The sequence below is a fragment of the Chaetodon auriga genome, chromosome 13 (genome assembly GCF_051107435.1).
Source record: "Chaetodon auriga isolate fChaAug3 chromosome 13, fChaAug3.hap1, whole genome shotgun sequence".
Taxonomy (NCBI): domain Eukaryota; kingdom Metazoa; phylum Chordata; class Actinopteri; order Chaetodontiformes; family Chaetodontidae; genus Chaetodon; species Chaetodon auriga.
The window spans coordinates 587,726-610,229 of NC_135086.1; the positions used below are offsets into that span (position 1 = coordinate 587,726).

At 46.2% G+C, this 22,504-nt stretch overlaps 1 protein-coding gene across 1 annotated transcript in view; it reads left to right on the top strand.

Moving 5' to 3' along the window:
- Positions 1-22,504, top strand: part of LOC143330076 (titin-like) — a 182,704-nt gene that overhangs the window by 158,075 nt on the left and 2,125 nt on the right. The window contains exons 189-217 of the mRNA XM_076746252.1: positions 16-321; positions 449-2,212; positions 2,374-2,667; positions 2,884-3,168; positions 3,275-3,574; positions 3,707-5,773; positions 5,946-6,248; positions 6,348-6,653; positions 6,880-7,170; positions 7,307-7,606; positions 7,867-8,172; positions 8,369-8,671; positions 8,851-9,132; positions 9,308-9,901; positions 10,138-10,425; positions 10,611-10,910; positions 11,020-11,322; positions 11,478-11,780; positions 11,868-12,452; positions 12,550-12,852; positions 13,067-13,366; positions 13,504-14,079; positions 14,185-14,490; positions 14,621-15,226; positions 15,357-20,452; positions 20,601-20,757; positions 20,863-21,353; positions 21,497-21,650; positions 21,918-22,235. Of these exons, the coding sequence (XP_076602367.1) occupies positions 16-321; positions 449-2,212; positions 2,374-2,667; positions 2,884-3,168; positions 3,275-3,574; positions 3,707-5,773; positions 5,946-6,248; positions 6,348-6,653; positions 6,880-7,170; positions 7,307-7,606; positions 7,867-8,172; positions 8,369-8,671; positions 8,851-9,132; positions 9,308-9,901; positions 10,138-10,425; positions 10,611-10,910; positions 11,020-11,322; positions 11,478-11,780; positions 11,868-12,452; positions 12,550-12,852; positions 13,067-13,366; positions 13,504-14,079; positions 14,185-14,490; positions 14,621-15,226; positions 15,357-20,452; positions 20,601-20,757; positions 20,863-21,353; positions 21,497-21,650; positions 21,918-22,235 (17,787 nt within the window). The remainder of the gene's footprint in view (positions 1-15; positions 322-448; positions 2,213-2,373; positions 2,668-2,883; positions 3,169-3,274; positions 3,575-3,706; positions 5,774-5,945; positions 6,249-6,347; positions 6,654-6,879; positions 7,171-7,306; positions 7,607-7,866; positions 8,173-8,368; positions 8,672-8,850; positions 9,133-9,307; positions 9,902-10,137; positions 10,426-10,610; positions 10,911-11,019; positions 11,323-11,477; positions 11,781-11,867; positions 12,453-12,549; positions 12,853-13,066; positions 13,367-13,503; positions 14,080-14,184; positions 14,491-14,620; positions 15,227-15,356; positions 20,453-20,600; positions 20,758-20,862; positions 21,354-21,496; positions 21,651-21,917; positions 22,236-22,504) is intronic.

Here is a 22,504-nt window from a genome sequence, read left to right on the forward strand (position 1 = left end):
ACATTTTACGTACAGATCCACCAGATGAGCCTTGCAAGCTGAAGGTGGTGGACTCCACCAAGACATCCATCACCTTGGGCTGGTCCAAGCCAGAATGGGATGGAGGCAGTGAGGTCACCAGCTACATAGTGGAGAAGCTTGTTGAGGGAGAGCAAGAATGGGCTGTGATTACCTCAAAGGGAGAGGTCAAGACAACAGAGTACACAGTTCACCACTTAAAACCAGATGTCAATTACTTCTTCAGAGTCTCTGCTGTCAACTGTGCTGGCCATGGAGAGCCTCTGGAGATGACTGAGCCTGTGCAGGCTAAAGACATCCTGGGTAAATTAATCACTGATATGAAAAATGTGAAGTGTGTTCAATTTAAAACACGCATGTTTTGTTTTGTTATGTTGCTAACATACAGCAGTCTCTGTGTGACTTTGAATATTTTTCATGATTTTCACAGAGGAGGCCCAGATTGACTCAGATGTGGCCATGAGAACTCACTACATTGTGAAAGCTGGCAAGGATGTGGAGCTGACTGTTCCTCTGAAGGGCAGACCTGCTCCCACTGCTTCATGGAGCAAGGGAGAAGAATGCATCGATCGTGATCCTAAATATGAGTTCCACCACTCAGATACTACCACAGTCCTTGTTATGCGTGAGGTCACCAGGCTTGAAACTGGAAAGTACACAGTAAAGATAGAGAATGGTGTGGGAGAGCCCAAGACATTGACGCTGTCTGTGAAAGTCCAGGATACTCCAGCTCAGTGCAGGAATCTGGTCCTGAAGGACGTGACTCGTGGAAAAGTTACCCTATGTTGGGAGCCTCCACTCCTTGACGGTGGTGCTGAGATCACAAACTACATTGTGGAGAAGAGAGACTCCTCCAAGAGATCCTATTCTGCCGTAACAAGCAAATGCACAGACACCACATATACCATTGAAGATCTCTCTGAGAAGACATCCTTCTTCTTCCGGGTGTTAGCAGAGAATGAGAACGGTGTTGGTGATCCGTGTGAAACACTTGAGTCTGTGAAGGCTACAGAGACTCCAGGACCAGTCAAGGAGGTTTCTATGAAGGATTCATCCAAGACTTCTGTCACTCTGCAGTGGCTGAAGCCTGATTATGATGGCGGCAGCATCATCTCTGACTACATCATTGAGAAGAAGCTCAAGGATGAGGAATGGTCATTAGGAGGAACCAGCAGACAGTGTGAGTTTGAGGTCAAGAAACTCAAGGAGCACTCAGACGTGTTCTTCAGAGTTGCTGCCAGAAATGAGAAGGGGCAGGGTGACTTTGTTGAGATTGGGCCTATCAAGGTCATTGACTACATTATAACACCTGAGGCAAACCTTGCAGAGTACCCAGATGGCAGCATAAGTGTTCGCCTGGGTCACAATGTGCACATCGAGTTGCCATACAAGGGTAAACCCAAACCATCTGTTCTGTGGCTGAAGGACAACCTGCCTCTAAAGGAGAGTGACCAAGTCCGCTTCAAGAAGACAGAAAACAAAGCCACTTTAATGATTAAGAATGTGAAGAAGGAGAATGAAGGTAAATACACCCTGACCCTTGACAATAAGGTCAACAGAAGATCCTTCCACATCCATGTCATCACACTTGGACCACCATCAAAGCCTGTTGGACCCATCCGCCTGGATGAAGTTAGAGCTGAAAGCATCATGATCTCCTGGGATGAACCTAATGATGATGGCGGTGGAAACATCACCTGCTATACTGTGGAGAAGCGTGACACCTCCCAGCCTGACTGGAAGATGGCCTGCTCCAGTGTACAGGATACTCAGTTCAAGGTCCCCAACCTGATCAAGGGTGCCCAGTACCAGTTTAGAGTGTGTGCTGAGAACAGATATGGTGTCAGTGAGCCTCTGGTCTCCCAGATGGTCATTGCAAAGCACCAGTTCAGGCCTCCAGGCCCACCGGGCAAGCCTGTCGTGTACAATGTTACCAACGATGGAATGACCATCCAGTGGGAGCAGCCCATCTATGATGGTGGTACCCCCATCCAGGGTTTCCATGTTGAGAAGAAGGAAAAGAACAGCATCATGTGGCAAAAGGTGAACACTGTGCTGATCAAAGAAACAGACTACAGGATCCTAGAACTAATTGAAGGTCTTGAGTATTCCTTCAGAGTCTACGCCCAGAATGATGCTGGCTTCAGTCGAATGAGTGATGAGAGCAAGCCAACTATGGCTGTTAGTCCTGTTGGTGAGTGCTGATTTGGACAAATACATTACATATTGGAACTATAATAAGCTAACAAAATAATTTCCTGCTCTAAAACTGGAATAACATGCAGTTAGAATGAAGCCACTTAAGTGGTTAAGTCAAACGAAACAAAGTTAAAAGATGTATCTCATGTCTTTCAGATCCCCCTGGACAGCCTGACTACACTGATGTGACTAGTGACTCAGTGACACTGAAATGGGAGGCACCCAAACGTGATGGTGGTAGCAAGATTGCTGGCTACAACATTGAGAAACGTCAAGGACATGGCCGCTGGTTCAAGGCCAACTTGACTGATGTACATGAGTGCCAGTACACTGTCACTGGGTTGGCAACAAATGAGCGATACGAGTTCAGAGTGATTGCCAGAAATGCCATTGGTGTTGTCAGTCCTCCTTCCAATTCCTCTGGCTTGATTGCAGTCAGAAGTGAGAACGGTGAGTAATGGCAGGAGGCAAATGACAAGAGGGTTTTAATATTGAACCTCAGGAGGAATGGGTAAATAATGTAGCAGATTTGTTGCTAAGTGATCACTGAGTAAAAGTAATAGGCAGTGAAAACCATACCCCTCAGATCATCTTTCTGGAAAATCTTTAAAGCTCAGTAAAGCAGTAAAGCTTCTCGAAACTAATATCTCTGTTTCTCAACACCAGCCTCTCCAAATATTGAGTTTGGCCCAGAGTACTTCGAGGGTTTGACAGTCAAGGCAGGAGACAACATCAGGCTGAAGGTGACCATCACCGGACGACCTGTTCCCAAGGTTGTCTGGTACAGAGATGGTGTGGAGATTACCAAAAAGATGATGGACATTATCAACATAGCTGGATCTAGCACCCTATTTGTCAGGGACGCTGATCGTACACACCGTGGCCTCTACACCGTGGAGGCTACCAATGGATCTGGAATCAAGAAAGAGAATATCCTTGTTCAAGTCCAAGGTACACAGTTTTGACCTTTTCTGTTTATATTACAGTGTAGCTGTTTATGCTACTGTATTTATTTATTCATATTCTAACTTCAATCTCACCCACCTGCATGATACAGACACACCTGGGGAGCCAGTAGGACCCATCACTTTCAGCCACATTTCAGAGGGCAAGTGCACTCTGTCTTGGAACCCGCCAGAGAATGATGGCTGCTCCGAGATTACGCATTTCATCATTGAGAAGCGTGAGACCTCCAAGATCTCATGGGCCTTGGTGTCTGATGAATGTAAAGAGTGCACTTTCAATGCAACAAAGCTCATCAAGACCAATGAGTACCAGTTCAGAGTCTCTGCTGTTAACAAGTTTGGAGTTGGCAGACCTTTAGAATCTAGCCCTGTCATTGCACAGCTTCAATACAGTAAGTGGGCAATCGGAAAAGCTCTTTCTTTTTGCAGAAAAAATTGATTTATATGTTTTTTTTGTTTTGTTTTTTTTTAAATATTTTGGCAATGCAGACATTGCACTTACCTATCAAAATTGTTCCCCTCAGCTACTCCTGATGCTCCAGGTACTCCTGATGCTACTGAGGTGACAGGAGAGAGCATCACCCTGTCTTGGACTCCTCCAACATCTGACGGTGGAAACCCAATTCAGTATTACATCCTGGAGAAACGAGAAAAGAAGACTGTCCGGTTCTACAAGGTGATTACCAAGAAGCCCATTGTTGAATGTGCTCACAAGGTGCTCCACCTGACAGAGGATATGGAATATGAGTTCCGTGTGATGGCTGTGAATGATGCTGGTGTTGGAGCTCCAAGCAACATCTCTATGCCTATCAAAGCTGCTGAGCCAAAGGATATTCCTTGTGCTCCATCTGTGATCTGTGTGTCAGACTCCACCAACACCTCCATCAGCCTGGAATGGACCAAGCCTGTGGACGATGGAGGCATGGACATCCTGGGCTACATTATCGAGATGGTGAAGGGTGAAGAGACAGAATGGAAGAGAGTAAATGACCAGCTGGTTGAAGAAACAAATTATGTGGTAATGGGTCTACAGACAGGAGCTGAGTACAAGTTCCGGGTAGCAGCTGTCAATCATGTAGGTAGAGGTGAGGACAGGGAAATCTCAGAGCCTGCTCAGGCTGTAGACAGGCTAACACCACCACAGGTGGATATTGATGCCGCCTTCAAGCAGACACACATTGTCAAGGCTGGAGGTTCAGTCTGCCTGGGCATCTACTTCAGAGGAAAGCCAATTCCCACTGCCACCTGGGTGAAGGAAGAAGGACAGCTGGGTGTCATGTCAGAGATCACAACTACAGATGGCTACACTTCTCTAAGTATTGAAAACTGCTCAAGAAATGATACAGGCAAATACACTGTTAACCTGGAGAACGCTAGTGGCAGCAAGGCCATTACATTCACTGTAAAGGTGTTGGACACTCCTGGACCTCCTCAGGCTGTTGTCTTCAAGGAGGTATCCAGAGGCTCTGTGACACTTACCTGGGAGCCTCCTCTAAACGATGGTGGAGCCCGACTCCATCACTATGTTGTTGAGAGACGTGAGGCTAGCCGCCGCACTTGGCAGGAGTCTGGTGGCAAGTGCACGCAGCGTATCCTGAAGATCCAGGACCTGCTGGAAGGAGTGCCATACTTCTTCAGGGTCTCAGCCGAGAACCAGCATGGGTTGGGTGAGGCATTTGAGCTGACTGAACCTGTGATTGCCACTGCAGAACCAGCATCTCCAAAGAGACTGGACATCCTGGACACCACAGATAACTCTGTGTCACTGGGGTGGCTGAAACCAGAGCATGATGGTGGTAGCCGCATCCAATGTTATGTCATTGAAGCTAAGCCAAAGGGTACAGACAAATGGATGGTGGTTGGCCACACCAAGAATCTCACCCATGTGATTGAAAAGCTCAACAAGGGTGATGAGTATGACTTCCGTGTGATGGCTAAGAATGAATCTGGCTACAGCAAGCCAAGGGAAACTATAGCTCCTGTACTTGTCAAAGAGCCTCACATTGAACCTGCTGCTGACCTCAGCGAGATCACCAACCAGCTAGTCACAAGCAGGTCTGGCAGTACCTTCACCATTGACATTCCCATCAGTGGTAGACCTTCTCCTAAGGTCACTTGGAAGCTGGAGGAGATGAGGCTGAAGAACTCGGACAGAGTATGCATCAAAGTAGCTAAGGACAGAACCAGCATCTCAGTTAAGGAGGCCATGAGAGGAGATGGTGGTAAATACTACCTGACTCTGGAGAATGTGGCAGGAACCAGGACCTTCACTATTGAAGTTAATGTCATAGGTAGACCCAGTCCTCCAACCGGACCCATTGAAATCTCATCCATCACCTCTGAGTCCTGTGTCCTTGACTGGCAACCACCAGAGGATGATGGTGGCACTGATATCACAAACTACATTGTAGAGAAGCGTGAATCTGGCTCCACTGCCTGGCAGCTGATCAACTCCAGTGTAAAACGCACATCTCTGCACGTCAGTCACCTGACCAAGTACATGCAGTACACATTCAGGGTCTCTGCCGAGAATAGATTTGGTGTCAGCAAGCACACCGAGTCTGAAACTATTGTTGCAGAGCATCCTTTCAGTAAGTACTACTCACTTTTCAACCTATTCACTGATTTAACTTATGAATAACAAAGAACAGAAGTGTTTGAGCATTTCATAGACTGTTAATGTATGTGAAAATGTCTTCTACTAAATCAAGCTAGAACTCAGTTGAATGTGCTCAACAACAAAATCTAATTTTTTGATCACAGCACCTCCTGGCCCACCAACAAAGCCTTCAGTCTTCAATATCTCTGCTAACACAATGACCATTAAATGGGAGGAGCCATATCATGATGGTGGGAGCAAGGTGACTGGCTACTGGATTGAGAAGAAGGAGAGGAATAATATTCTGTGGGTGAGAGAGAACAAGATCCCTTGCTTTGAGTGCTATTACAAGGTGGAGGGTCTGGTCGAAGGCCTGGAATATCAGTTCCGGGTTTATGCCATGAACAGTGCTGGGCTGAGCAAAGCCAGTGAGGCCTCCAAGGGAGCAGTTGCTCAAAACCCAGTTGGTGAGTTTTAACACATTGTAGGATCACAATATGTAGTGATTTTTCAGTTAATTCTCCAGTGCTTCAACATGTCTGATGGAATTTTGATGTGCCTTTTAGATCCACCAAGTAAGCCAGAAGTCACAAATGTTACAAGAACCACTGTCTCCCTCAAATGGTCAGCTCCACTGAATGACGGTGGCAGTCCCATTGCGGGCTACATTATTGAGCGTAAGCCATACACTTTGGCCGGTGAGGGTCGCTGGCTCAAGTGCAACTACACCAATGTTACAGACACTTTCTACACTGTTACTGCCTTGGGAGAGGGGGAACCTTATGAGTTCAGAGTCATCGCCAAGAATGCCAACCAGGTCTTCAGCAAGGCATCAGAGTCCACTGGCTCTGTGCAGTGTAAGACCGACTTCGGTAAGCACTGATATCTGTGATTGTGATACAGTACCACAGATAAAGCACATTTTCACACTTATGACTTTAACGATTCTTAAATAAACTTATGACTGTGAGATGAAACTGTCATTTTTTTACTCTATTTTTTATTTGTTTCAGTGTGTATACAGTATATTACAGTCCCAGTAAAGGAGTCCTATCAATAAATTGTTTGAGAATCATGTTTCTTTTGTCCTCCCACCAGAACCACCAAAAGCCCAGCTGGATAGTAAACTCCTGTCTGAAACCGTGATGGTCAGAGCTGGTTCAGACCTTGTTCTAGATGCTGCAGTGGGAGGCAGGCCTGACCCCAAGGCTTCCTGGTCCAAGGGCAACAAAGAGCTGGAGTTGTGTGAAAAGTACCACCTGCAGTATACCCCCACCAGGGCCATGGCCATCATCAAGTTCTGTGACAGAGATGACACAGGAAAGTACATCCTCACAGTCAGGAACGTAAGCGGAACCAAGACTGCTGAGGTCAACGTCAAAGTGCTTGGTAAGTGAGAGTGTTTTGTTTTCAAGTATTTCAAGCAGTTTCATCCATTGCAGATTATATTATTATTATATTAGTATTAATTTGTCATGGTTTTCCAAAGTGATTTATTTTATTTTATTTTATTTTTTTTGTCCAGATACCCCTGGAGTATGTGAAGGCAGCATTGAGATCAGTAAGATCACAGAGGAGTCATGCACACTGAGCTGGAAGCCTCCTCTCGAGGACGGCGGCGACGAGGTCTCCCACTACATCGTAGAGAGGCGTGACACCAACAGACTCAACTGGGTCATCATGCACGCAGAGTGCAAGGAGTTGACCTGCAACATCACCAGGCTGTTCAAGAACACAGAGTACCTGTTCAGAGTCCGGGGAGTCAACAAGTATGGAGCTGGAGTCTGCCTCCAGTCAGAGCCCATGGTTGCCAGGAACACTTTCAGTAAGTGCAACAGTCCAATCATTGTGAAATATGCTTTAAAAATGTAATATTCCAAAAACCTCAAAAGCCAGACAGATCCTGCTCTTCTATTTTTAAACAAGGATCACAGTAACATGAAAGCAAGACAAATCTGCGCAAGAGCCCTGAGACTATACCTGGTTGCAAACTATTAGTTTTAAAAATTTGAAAAAATTTGAAAAAAGCTTTAAAAAGTTAAATCCTCACAACCTCTAACCCTGAATTACCTCCCATTTCTCCAGCGGTGCCAACTCCTCCCAGTGCTCCAGAGATCCTTGCGTCAGGAAAGGACTTTGCCACGATTGAGTGGCTAAAACCAGAGAGTGATGGTGGTAGCCCATTAATCCATTACCTGGTGGAGAGGCGGGAAAGAAAGAGTGCCCGCTGGGTGAAGGTGAACAGGGATGGAGCTCATCTGGACACCACAATGAAGGTGTCCGGTTTGACTGAAGGCAACATCTACCAGTTCAGAGTGACAGCCATCAACAAGGCTGGAGAGAGTGAAGCCAGTGAGGTTTCTCTGTATGTTGTCTGCAGAGTACCAACATGTAAGTCTGGTTTGTTCAAGTCTAAATGCCTAACATTAGATGCAACTGAAGATCTGATTGCAGATCTTAAATGTATAAATCTAATATCTTTAGTTCTATCTTTTGTAAAATGATTATTGGATAACCATGTCCATGAAGACTGTAGTAAATTCTTGATAAATCTGGTGATGTTCAATTCTGTAATCTCTCCTCTCAGGCACCCCTGCTCCTCCTTCTATCCCACGTATCACTGACACCCACGCTGACAGCATCAGCCTGGCCTGGTCCCGCCCTGTGGAGGACGGAGGAGCTGATGTGATTGGCTACATCCTAGAGATGCAGGAAGCTGGAGCAGAAGAATGGAAGAAGGCCCATGAAAAGACCCTTCGTGGTACAGAGTATGTAGTGACTGGACTTTCTGCAAGCAAGAAGTACTGCTTCAGAGTGGCTGGCATCAACATCAATGGTACAGGAGACTTCAGTGAACCATGTCCTGAGACTGAGCCAGTGGAGAGAATTGGTAAGTCCTCTGGAAAAGCATGAAGTGATTGTAAATATAGAAAGTGTAGCAAGTCACTGATTTGACAGAGACAGTAGAAAGATGTCCCTTTTTATTGCTGATTAAAAAGAAGTAAATATTATGTCTTTCGTGATCTGGTAAAAAGCCATACATGTACATTATCCCTTTTTCTGACACAGAAACTCCTGACTTTGAGCTCCACGATGACCTGAAGAAGACCATCTGCCTGCGTGCAGGCGGCTCTCTCCGCCTGTTCATAAAAGTCACTGGTCGTCCTATTCCTGCCCTTACTTGGAGTAAGCCTGGTGTTGAACTCCACAACAGAGGATTTATTGAAGTCACCAACACGTCCACCACGCTCATCATCGATAAGGTCCACCGATATGATGCTGGCAAATACACACTGGTGGCTGAGAACTCAGCTGGGAAACAAGAAGTGAGCATTCTGGTCAAGGTGTATGGTAAGTTGATGAAAATGAGAAAAATGAGAATTTAATTGAACTGTGAGATATTATAAAGGGCAGTACTAATATTTTCTTTGAAAGTTACTCGTACTAGACCATTTATTTTCCATTGATTTTTTTATGTGATATAGTTGGAAATGTTATTTTGAACAAATTGTATTTGCATTGTTAGATACTCCTGGACCAGCTGGACCAATAAAGATCAAAGAGCTGACCAAGGAGTCTGTTACCATCTCTTGGGAAGCCCCAACTGTGGATGGAGGTGCTCCTGTCAACAACTACATTATTGAAAGGCGTGAGGCCTCTATGAGAGCCTACAAAACCGTCACCTCCAAGTGCAGTAAGACATCCTTCAAGATCGATGGCCTGATAGAGGGTATGCTTTACTACTTCCGGGTCCTCCCCGAGAACATCTATGGTATCGGTGAGCCCTGCGAGACTCCCGATGTCATCCTGGTTTGTGAGGTGCCTCTGCCACCACACAAACTAGAGGTGATCGACATCACCAAGAGCACCGTCACCTTGGGCTGGGAGAAACCCGAGCATGATGGTGGCAGCAGACTGACAGGCTACATCATTGAAGCCTGTAGGTTCGGCACTGACAAGTGGATGAAAGTGGCCACACTGAAGACCACAGACTTTGAGCATACCATTGAGAAGCTGAATGAGAGTGAGCAGTATATGTTCAGAATCAGAGCAATCAACAGCAGAGGAGCCAGCGAGCCCAAAGAACTTGTTACTGCTGTCACTGTACAAGAGCAGAAAGGTAAAACACAAAAAAACTGCTTCCTGTAGTCATATGTGTTTTAAAACCATTTTAGGCAAAAGCATATAAATGGTTTGAAAGAGTTAAAGTTAATAAGAGGTTGCTTTTCTGAAATCTGTATATGTTGGAGATTTTCTGCCCAGCTGTAATATTTAGTGTAACATCACAGCTCAGTCCACAAAGTTACCAACTGTTGATGTAATTAGAATTTTTTTATCTTTCTTTTTCATTTCTAGTAATGCCCATGGTGGACTTCTCCAGTATTCCTCAGAAGGTTGTCAATGTCCTGGCTGGCAAGACTTTGGAGCTGGACCTGCCCATCATTGGCAGGCCTCCTCCCATCTGCTCATGGTACTTCAATGATAACAAGATGAAAATCACAGACCGTGTCAAGATCAAGAGCACTGGCAAGTTCTCCAAACTGACCATGTCTGACACCACCATCAACGACACTGGTGACTACACCCTGGAGGTGAAGAACGCTGTTGGTTTAATCACCGAGGTCATCAAGGTCATCATCCTCTGTAAGAAACCATTTGTCATTTGGTTTCATTATTGCCAATATGTAGCAAATGCAGGTTACAATAAAGAAAAGTTGATTAATTTCTAAACTGCCAGCATTACAGGGAATCAAATCACTTTATTAACTTTACCTTTTAGCCAATGAAGTTGGCTGTAATGAATAATTTCGTTAACGCCCTTTCACCAGCTAAACCTGATGAACCAAAGGGACCCATCAGATTTGATGAGATTGATGCCACCACCGTCACCTGTAGCTGGGATCCTCCAGTCAGAGATGGGGGAGCCCCGATCAGTGGCTATGCGGTGGAGCAGCGTGATGCTCACAGACCTGGTTGGGTGCCAGTCTGTGACTCTGTTAGCCGACCAACCTTCAAGTTTGAGAACCTGATTGAGGGAGATGAATATGTCTTCCGTGCGGCTGCCATTAATCGTTACGGCACTGGAGAATTCTTGCAGTCTGAGATCGTCACCTGTAGGAGCTTGAACAGTAAGACTTCTGGATTTTTTTTTAATAAGGTTACACAGTTAGTCAGTGTTACTATACAAACAGAATTATGGCAACAGAAGTATAGTAACATGGTTCCTCTCCTCTACAGGTGTACCTGGACCTCCTGGCCGTCCAACTATCTTCGATGTGTCTCGTGATGGTATGACCGTGGCCTGGAATCCACCTGATGAAGACGGCGGCCTTGAAGTTTCTGGATACATTATTGAGCGCAAAGAAGTCAGGTCTGACAGGTGGGTGCGTGCCAACAAGAACCCCATCACCATGACCAGATACAGGTCGACAGAGCTTATAGAGGGCCTGGAATATGAACACAGAATCACTGCTATCAATGCCAGAGGATTGAGCAAACCAAGTCTGCCATCCAAACCAGCAGTGGCAACAGATCCCATCGGTAAGAGAACTTTATTATTTATATGATTTTTAGATAGATAGAAACTAAGAATTCATAGTTACAGTGGGTGGCATTGAAAGTCTTACAGGAGCAAGTACAGACTCATTTTTGAAGCAGTGGCTAGAAATACTGACATGCTTCACTTCCCCTCTCAGATCCACCTGGTTGTCCTCAGAACCCAAGGATCACCGATACCACCAAGTCCTCTGTGTCACTGGCTTGGAGTCCTCCCGATGAAGAGGGAGACGCAAGGGTGGATGGTTACCTGATTGAGAGGCAGAAGGTGGGCACCATGGCCTGGATCAAGTGCAACACCACACCATCTCTAATCTGCGAGTACACATTGACTAACATGCAACAAGGAGAGGAGTTAAAATTCCGTGTGATGGCCTGCAATGCTGGCGGCTCTGGAGAGCCTGCTGAAGTGCCTGGAACGGTCACTGTGACAGAGATGCTTGGTAAGGACACAAAGTTTACATTAATTATATCTTCCCTAAGATCATTTGTATGTTTATAATTACTATGGAATAACCATTGTTCTCTAGAATCTCCTGACTATGAGCTGGAGCTCAAGCACAAAGATGTCTATGTGGTCCGCCAGGGAGGAGTGGTTAGACTCTCTGTACCCATTAAGGGTAAACCTCAACCAGCCTGCAAGTGGTCAAAGGATGGCGGTGCAGTTTCCGCTAAGGCCATGATTGCATCCACAGAGGACGTCAGCGAGCTGGTAATCAAGGGAGCTGAGAGGAGTGACTCTGGTGTGTACAACCTCCTGCTGGAGAATAAGGTTGGCAAGAAAAAAGCCCAAATCAAGGTGAAAGTCATTGGTCGCCCAAATGCTCCAGAGGGACCAATGGTCTTTGAGGAGATCCAGGCCAACTCTGTCAAGCTGTCCTGGAAGGTGCCCACTGACGATGGTGGCTCAGAGATCCTGGGTTACATTGTAGAAAGACGTGAGGCAGCCAGAAACGCCTGGTACACTGTGGACTCTAGAGTGACTGACACTCAGCTGGTTGTCAAGGGCTTGAAGGAGGGGACAGAGTACCACTTCAAGGTCACAGCTGAAAATTCCTTTGGCATCAGCTCTTCTCTGAAGTCTGAGCAGCCATTGGTGCCCAAGACTCCTCTCTGTAAGTACTCATCTTTTTCAGTCTTTAGTGTCTTTGAACAGCATGACAACAGACATTCAGTGATGTCTCAGAAAATAACCTGTGTTTTTCAAACCAGGTCCCCCCGAACCCTCAAGCACCCCACCAGAGATCATGGACATCACGAAGAGCTCTGTGGCATTGGCTTGGTCCAGACCAAAGGATGATGGTGGTTCTGCCATCACTGGCTACTTTGTTGAGTACAAGGTGGTGTCAGCTGAGATGTGGTCCCGCCACCAGACCAAGATCTCCTCCACCATGTTTACTCTGCCTGGACTTACCCCTGACGCAGACTACCAGTTCCGCATTGTTGCTATCAACGACATTGGTGAGAGCGAGGCTGGTCCTATGTCTGACCCAGTCACATGCAAGGATCCATTTGGTGAGTATCCTCTCCTAATGAAATGTGATTACTGATAATTAATAGCATTGTAATTATTATAGTTGATGGAATTTTAATGGGCATGGGACAATCAGATGTGAAATCTCACAACAACCAGAATGAATAAAAATGATGATACTGTGGTTATTGTGTCAGTAAGTCACAAAAACAACAGTTAATTAAGCTAATTCGTTTTTTCTTTCTTCCTTTCCAGACAAGCCAAGCCAACCAGGAGAGATTGACACAGTGAACGTGACAAACAACTTCATCACCATCCGCTGGCAAGCTCCAGAGTGTGATGGTGGAAAGGAGGTTCTGGGCTATTGGGTGGAGTGCAGGAAGTCCATCGAGAGCTCCTGGAAGAAGTGCAACAAGCAAAGGCTAAAGGAAAAGGAGATAACCGTGCCTGGACTGGCTGAGGCCACAGAGTACGAGTTCAGAGTGTTTGCTGAAAATGAGACAGGAATGAGTAGACCTCGTAGGACTGCCACCTGCATCAAGACCAAACTGAGTGGTGAGTACACTGAAATACACTGTACAAAAATTATTTGTAGGCATTTACTCAACTTTCTTGCCCAGAGTGACTTTAATGTGAAACATTACTAAACATAATACATTTCCTAAATATACCACTGTGTTTTGTATATACAGTTGAAAGTAAACCAAGCCTGAGAAAGGAAATGGATGAGGTAACTGCCAAGCTTGGCCAGCCTGCTGTCATGAAGTGCCAGATTATTGGCAGACCTGTCCCTGAAATCAAATGGTATCATGCCGGCAAGGAGATTGTGGAGTCCCGCAAGTACGAGATGAGCTCTGATGGCCGCAACCACTCCCTGTCCATCATGACCGATCAGCAGGAGGATGAGGGAGAGTACACCTGCAAGGCTTTCAATGATGCCGGAGAAATCGAGACTACAGGTATCCTGGTGTTGGAGGCTGCTTCATCCTTCCATCCCGATTACCCTCTGAAGGAAACATACTACGCTGGCCTGGGAACCACTCTGCGCATCCATGCCGTCTACATTGGCCGTCCTCAGCCGAAGATCATGTGGCTACATGGGACAAAGACCCTGGAAAACACAGAGGACATCAGCATTGAGAGCACTGAGCACTACACACACCTGATCATCAAGAATGTGCAACGCAGAGTCCACGGAGGCAAATACAGGATCAGACTGCACAACCACTTTGGCAGGGCTGACACAGCATTCAATGTTGAAATTTATGGTATGTTCATGTAAATTTATTGCAGTGACTGCAACAAAGCATGCATTTTTAAAAGTGGTATTATTAGATTTATGATTAATATCAAACAAATACCTCTATTTACAGACAAACCTGACATGCCTCAGGGTCCCATTGTGTTGGATGCTCTCCTGAAGAACTCCGTCATCATCAGCTGGAAGCCTCCTAAGGATGATGGAGGTTGCATGATCACCAACTACATCGTAGAGAAGCGTGAGGACAAGGAGGGCACCGAGTGGGAACTTGTGTCATCATCTATTAATGGCATATCTTGCCGTGTGCCAAACCTCATTGATAGTGCTGGATACTTCTTCCGTGTGTACGCCCAGAATCGCTATGGCAACAGTGAACCACTGGAGCTCACTTCACCTATCCTTATCAAGAGCCAGCTGGGTAAATTTAATCCAATATGAACTGATGTTTCAAATAATTCATAAATTAATGACTAACAATGTAAACACAGTATCACTCACGTACACTGTGCAAAAGAACTGATCTCTGATAAATATATTCCTGTCTACAGAGAAACCATCACCACCTCTGTCGCCAGTTGTTTCTGGAATCACCAAGGACTCTTGTGTGGTTTCCTGGAAGCCTCCACTAAGTGATGGCGGCTCAAAGATCAAGAGCTATTGCCTTGAGAAGAAGCACAAGAAGGACAAGAAGGAATGGAGTGAATGGACTGCAGTGACCACAGATGAAATCAAGCAGACCGTGTTCTCTGTCAAGCGTCTGACCGAGGGCATTGAGTACATCTTCCGCGTGAAGTGTGAGAACCTTGGAGGACAGAGTGACTACAGCGAGGAAACTGCTCCCATTGTTCCAGCCACAGCTGTTGAGATCCGTGCTCCTGCCTTCAAAGAAGAGCTGAGGAACATGAGTGTCAAGTACAAGAGCAATGCCACCCTTGTCTGCAAGATAACAGGACAGCCCAAGCCTGTGATTAAATGGTTTAGACGAGGAAAGGAAATACACTCTGATGGAAAGAAGATCAAGATCCAGGAGTTCAAGGGAGGCTATCACCAGCTGGTCATCACTGAGGCTGATGAGGAAGACTCCACTGTCTACCAAATCAGGGCCACCAACCAGGGAGGCTCCATTTGTGCTACAGTCTCTCTGGATGTTGAAAGTAAGCTAAGAGATTCCCAGTTCCTACAAATATGCCACTTCTGTACTGCACTGACCAAACCATTTTAAAGTAATCAGATTTTTTCATTCAAATAAAAAATGACATCTCACAATATTTCTCTCATTTCCAGTCCCTGCCAAGATCCATCTGCCAAAGAATCTGAAGGACAAGGAAGCCATCCCTGCCCTGCGTGGAGAAGTTGTGAATATTAAGATTCCTTTCGGTGGAAAACCAGATCCTGTCATCACATGGCAGAAGGGACAAGATCTTATTGACAGCAATGGCCACTACCAGGTCATTGTCACCAGATCATTCACTTCTTTGGTCTTCCCCAATGGAGTGGAGAAGAAAGATGCTGGTTTCTACATTGTCTGTGCGAAGAACAGATTTGGCATTGACCAGCAGACAGTTGAGCTGGATGTAGCTGATGTGCCTGATCCTCCGCGTGGTGTCAAAGCCAGTGGTGTCTCCAGAGACTCGGTCACACTGAACTGGGTGGCCCCAGCAAATGACGGTGGCAGCAAGGTCATCAGTTACATCATTGAGAAGTGCCCCACTACGGCTGAGAGGTGGCAACGTGTTGCCCAATCCCGTGACACCCATTACACCGTTATCAATCTGTTTGGGGGAACCAGCTATCAGTTCAGAGTTATTGCTGAGAACAAGTTTGGACAGAGTGCTCCATCTGAGACCAGTGGACCTGTCATGACCAAGGAGGACAAATCAAGAGTTCTGCTCTATGATAGGGAGGTTGATGATACTGGACGTGTACCCAGGGGCAAGGCTCAACACTCCGATGCCAAGAATCTGCACAACAAATATGCCATTGCAGAGGAACTGGGTAGAGGCCAGTTTGGCATTGTTCACCGCTGTGTTGACATAAGCTCTGAGAAGACCTACATGGCTAAATTTGTCAAAGTAAGAGGCGCTGATCAAGCAATAGTTAAGAAGGAAATCACAACGCTGAATCTGGCCAAACACACTAACTATCTCCTACTCCACGAGTCTTTCGACAGTCCTGAGGAACTGGTGATGATCTATGACTTCATCTCTGGTGTTGACATCTTTGAGCGCCTCAACACAGCTGAGTTTGAGCTTAATGAGCGTGAAATTGTCAATTACATTAGGCAGATCTGCTCAGCTCTTGAGTTCTTGCATGGTCAGAGCTATGGACACTTTGATATCAGACCTGAGAACATTGTCTACACAACTAGAACCAGCTCTAATGTGAAGATTATTGAGTTGGGCCAGTCCAGACACCTGACTCCAGGAGAACAAATCAAGATTCAGTATACCACTGCAGAGTACGCTGCCCCTGAGATCCACCAATGTGACATGGTCAGCAGTGTCACTGATATGTGGTCAGTTGGTGTCCTTGCCTATGTTCTCCTCAGTGGACTTAATCCATTCACCGCGGAAACCAACCAACAAATGATTGACAACATCTCCAATGCAGCCTACAGCTATGATGATGAGTCCTTCAAGCAGGTCAGTGTTGAGGCATTAGACTTCACAGACCGCCTAATGACAAAGGAACGGAAGCACCGAATGACTGCTGCTGAGGCCCTGGCGCATCCTTGGCTGACCAAGCCTACAGAGGAGATCAGTGCCAGAGCAATCCCAACCAGCAGGCATAAGAGATACTATCAGACAATGGTGAGGAAAGAGTGGAACACGGTGGTTTCTGCAGCCCGGGTGGCCAGTGGTGGCTCCATCAGGTCCCAGCGTGGTGTCTTTGTCGCCAAGGTGAAGATTGCTCCATTTGAAAACGGTCCTGTTGGAGGACAGATTGGCCATGCTGTAGTGAATGAAGGAGATGATGTGAAATTCATCTGCAACATTGACAACTATGATAGCACAACTGAAGTGACATGGTACTGTGGAGTCAGGCAACTTGAAGCTGGTGACAAATATGAAATTGAATATGAGGATGGTTTAGCTGTAATCACTATCAACAAAGTAACAAGAGCAGATGATGGCACTTACAGATGCAAGATTGTGAATGAGTATGGTGAGGACAGTGCCTATGCAGAACTCTTTATCAACAGTGTGAGATCTTACCGCGACTTCTTCACGACCCGTGTGATCAAGAAAACAAAGCGCAGAGTTGACACTGCCAGAATGCTTCAAAAGCCTCCAGAGTTCACCCTTCCTCTGGTTAAACGTACAGCCTACATTGGTGAGGATGTGCGCTTTGGCGTCACCATTACTGTTCACCCTGAGCCTCGTGTCATCTGGCACAAATCTGGACAGAAGCTCATCCCTGGACATGATGACAGGAAATACACCTTCATCAGTGACAAGGGCCTGTACCAGCTGATTATCCACAACCTTGAGGAAACGGATGATGCTGAGTATAGTGTCGTGGCCCGCAACAGGTATGGCGATGACAGCTGCAAGGCTCGTCTTACCGTTGTTCCTCGACCTAAACCAGCAGACCTCACTCTAAGGCCCATGTTCAAACGTCTGCTTGCAAACGTTGAGTGTAAGGAAGGCCAGAACGTACGCTTTGAGATTAGAGTGTCAGGCCACCCCACACTGAAGTGGGAGAAGGATGGCACGCCTTTAGCCTTTGGACCATCTATTGAGGTTGTCCATGAGGGTTTGGATTATTTCATTCTTCATGTTAGAGACACTCTCCCTGAGGACTCTGGTGTGTACAGAGTTACTGCAACCAACACTGCGGGATCTGCCAGCTGCCAGGCAACACTCAAAGTGGAACGTGTCACTCATGTAAAGAAGGAATATGAGACCAGTGAAAAGAAAAAGGAAAAAGTAGGTGGAAAGGAAGAATTGGACAAAAAGGTGAGGCTGTCTCAGATTTTGTCTGACACTGTTGTTATAGCTCTCCCACCTGCAGCAGTACAAGCTGTCAGGGAAGCAGCCACCATGTTCAAACCTGCTGTTACAACTAAGAAGGGTGAGAAGACTGAAGCTGAGATACAGAAAGAAAAAGAGGAGAGGAAGAAGCGGGCAGACGAGAAGAGGCTGCGTATGCCATATGTCGTCCCCACTCCTCGTGTCATTAACCCAGCTGTTCTTGAGGAGGATGTGGAAATAAAACATTTCAGGCCACTCTCTGACATGAAATGGTACAAAAAGCTGCGGGATCAGTATGAGTTCCCTGAGCCCATGGAGAAAATTCAGCAGAAGAGGATGAAGCGCATTCGCCTCTCCAGGTGGGAGCAGTTTTACGAGGTGCCTATCAGGATCAAGGACCAGTATAAACCTAAGTGGCGCATTTCATCCATGACTCAGGATGACTTGGAGACTGTGAGGCCTGCAAGGCACCGCACTCCTTCTCCTGAGATGGAGGCTTATCATCGGATCAGGAGGAGATCCCTGGGTGACCTGTCAGATGAGGAGCTGCTGCTGCCTGTGAATGAGTACCTGTCAATGAAGAGAACTGAGGAGGAGAGGCTTCGTCTGGAGCAAGAGCTGGAGCTTGGCTACTCTGCTTCTCCACCTAGCCTTAGCCCAGTTCGCTTTGAGCTGTCTGCCCTGCGTCCCCCCTCTCCTAGAAGAGTCTACAGTGATGATGAAGAGGGAGAAGACGTCCATAGATATGACTCCTACAGAGTTCCATCTAAATATGAGGCTGGCCCAAGTTTTGTTGACCTCCGCCAGCGTCACGACAAAGTCACATACAAAGCTCCACGACAGAAGCAGAGGGTATATGAAGAGAGAGAAGATCAGGACCTGCTGCGTCCACACACAACTGCTCAGAGAATCTCCTCTTACAAGAGTGAACTCAAACGAATGGACTTTGAGGAGAGGACTCGGACCTCGAAAAAGGAAAAAACTGTCACTGTTGCGACAATCTCTGAGGGCATTGAATCTGAACACCTGACAAGTTTTACCTCAGAATATATTCCTAGACCAGTCAAGAAGCTCCCAATGCCTGAACCTGAGAGATCTCCTACCCGAGGAAAAGCTATCAAGACAGAAGTGACCCTTCCAAAAGTTGACTTTGCATCCAGGTATGAGGAGAAGAAGCAGGCTCTCAGATCAGAGAGAAGATCAGTGGAGAGTAAGGTTGAGGTGGTGACACAGATTCCCTTCAGCCTTGACCACGCCCCACGTATCACCATCAGGATGAGATCTCATCGTGTACCCTATGGCTCCAGCACAAGGTTCACCCTGAATGTCCAGGCCAAACCAGAGCCTGAGGTCAAGTGGTTCCACAATGGGAAAGAGATTCACCAGAGTAGCAAATTTCACATGACCAACATCAGTGGGGTTCTGACTCTCCAGATTATCAACTGTGTGACTGAAAATTCTGGCACTTACCGTGTGGTCTGCAGGAATACCAAAGGAGAGACTTCTGACTATGCTACACTGGATGTAGCAGGAGCAGAATACGCTGCCTTCTCTTCACTCCGCAAAGATGAGGAGCCTCCATCCTCCCATCTGCCTGAAATGACCAGAACAGAGGTGTATCATGTGTCCTCCTCTAAAACAACAGTGCAGGAAACTGTGACTGAAACTGTGAAAGAGTCCACCACTGTCGTTGAGAAGCCAAGGGAGAAACCCAGTGTTCCTGCCAAAATCCTGACCAAGCCACAGTCCCTAACTGTAGAGGAGGGAGATCTTGTCAGGTTTGAGTGTGATGTGGATGGCGAGCCAGCACCTTCTATCACCTGGTTACATGAAGGAGGAGTTGTTGGTTCCTCTGCCCGTCACCACATTGTCTCTACTCAGTACAACTCCCACTTTGAGATCTCTGCTGTTGAGATGTCAGATGAAGGCAGCTACTCTGTTATGGTGGAAAATGCTGGAGGCAAACAAGAGGCCCATTTCTCTCTGACCATCCGCAAGTCTGAGTCTAAAGAGAAGGTAGTAGCCCCTGCCAGAGTCACCTCTCCAGAGGCCAAGTCCCCTCTTGCCAAGTCCCCGGAACCAGTCAGATCTCCTCAGAGAGTCAAATCCCCTGAGCCAATCAAGTCGCCGCAGAGAGTCAAGTCTCCAGTCTCGCCAAAATCCCCAACACCAAAATCCCCAACACCAAAGTCACCAACCCCCAAATCTCCTACTCCATCTGAGAAGGAACGAGTGACTTCTCCAATGAAGTCAGCAAAGAGAGTGATGTCACCAACTCTTGAAAAGAAGCCGTCCTTCTCTGCCGGGCTGAGTGATGTCACTGCAGCCTCTGACTCTATTGTCAGGCTCTCAGTGAAGGTGACAGGAGAGCCCAAACCAGAAATCTCATGGATGAAGGATAGAAAGGTAACTATTCAAAAAAAAAGTATTCGAATACTCAAATCATTCTACTTTTCATATTAATCCTTCACAGATTAAAAAAAAAAAAAAAAAAAAAAAACAGGAATGGAAAACTTATTATGTTGGTTTTTAACTGTATTTTCCTGATTGACAGGCTCTGAGTCAGGGTGGAAAATATGAAATATTTGAGGAGCATGGCTCAGCTTATCTTGAGATCTATGAATTGGAGGTTTCTGATAGCGGGATGTACAAGTGTACTGCTACCAACAGTGCTGGAGCAGTGTCTACAACGTGCACAGTCACTGTGCAAGGTAAGGCTCCATAAGCAGGTGCTCGAGGTTGTCCTTCATTAACATGCAGCTACAAACATTAAAACTGTGTCCTTCCATAAAATCTTACATTTATTTCTGTTCTAGGCTCTAAAAGCTTGAAGACAAAAGCTGAAATCTCTGAGGAAGTCATGAAAAAGGAAATGGTCCATGAGGAGGTCCTGTCCTCTATGAAAGAGGTCAAGTCCTCTTGCAGCCAGATGTCTGTTACAGAGGGCCAGTCTCTGACTCTGAGGGCCAACATCCCTGGGGCCTCTGGCAGCAGGTGGAGCTTTAATGGGGTGGAACTGGCCAACTCAGAGCAGTACAGATATGGAGTGTCTGGAAATGACCAGACCCTGACCATAAGGTCGGTCAGTCAGTGCGAGCAGGGGATCATCACATGTCAAGCTCAAACAGAGCATGGCCTGGTCCGCTGTCAGTTTGATACCGTGGTCATGGCCAAGCACTCAGATCCACCCCACTTCCTGTTGCAGCCCAGGTCCCAGAATGTGAATGAGGGACAAAATGTCAAATTCACATGTGAAATTGCAGGAGAGCCTTCCCCTGACGTGGAGTGGTTGAAAGACAATATGATTGTAAGTAGTTCTCTTCAGAAAGTTACTTATTTCAAAATAAAGATGAAAATGTTCAATGCAGTGGTCTTCAAACTATTTGTAAGGTAAAAATCATCAATAGAAATCTGTGCAGCTGACACAATTTACCCTGTCTCTCTCTACAGATATCTGTCACATCAAACATTAGACTGAACCGCTCTAAGAATGTGTTCACTCTGGAGATATGTGAAGCCACCGTTGCAGACAGTGGGAAGTACACAGTAAAAGCCAAAAATCAGTTTGGACAGTGCTCTGCAACATCCTCCCTCAACGTCTTCAGTAAGTTCCCACTGTGTTTGAACAAAACACAATTAAACACACTGTGTCTCAGTGTGTTTAATTGGCTTTGATACTAAAGCTTGTGATGAAAAATGAGACTTTCATTGCACCAGAACAAACGTCTTCAAACTAATTCAACTTTCAAACACGGACATGGAAATCTAAGGCATTCAAGCAACCCAGCTTACCATCAGTGTATGCATACAGTGTATTGTACTTGTGCACATTGTGATGTGAGCCATGTGCTTGTCATTTGCATCCTCTCAGCTCTTGTTGAAGAACCAGCAAAAATGATTATTGTGGAGCAAAGAGTTTCTACTGATGCTGCTGCCAGCATGCAGAAAAGTTTATCTGCTTCATCAGTTCGTATGGAGGCTGCCATGCAGGCTGGCAGTTACAGCAGCAGCTCCCGCTCTGCTGCGGCCGCATATTCGTTTGAGAGCACGTCTGCAACTAGCATGTCTGCCATGATGGCTGAGTCAATGGTTTCCATGAGCTCCAGCAGCCACATGAAGGAAATGTCTGCTCACTCGCATGTTGAGGCCTCCTCCTCACTGAGGGCCCTCACTGCAGGGGTCAAAAGAGGTGAGATGCATTTTACACGTTGCCTGAATCTGTAACTTAAACTCAGAATAACTGTAAGTGTGTCCTGATTGGTCCGAGCATCTCTGTGAATGAAGACAAATAAGGTGTGAAATGAAATCCTGCTTGATAAAAGACAATACACTGTTCCTCGCATGTAATCTTCAGGTGCTGCGCCATCGGTGTGTGAATTCATATGTATGTCGCTTTGGATAAAAGCGTCTGCCAAATGACTAATTGTAATTGTAATTAAAATGAAAGGAGCTATCATA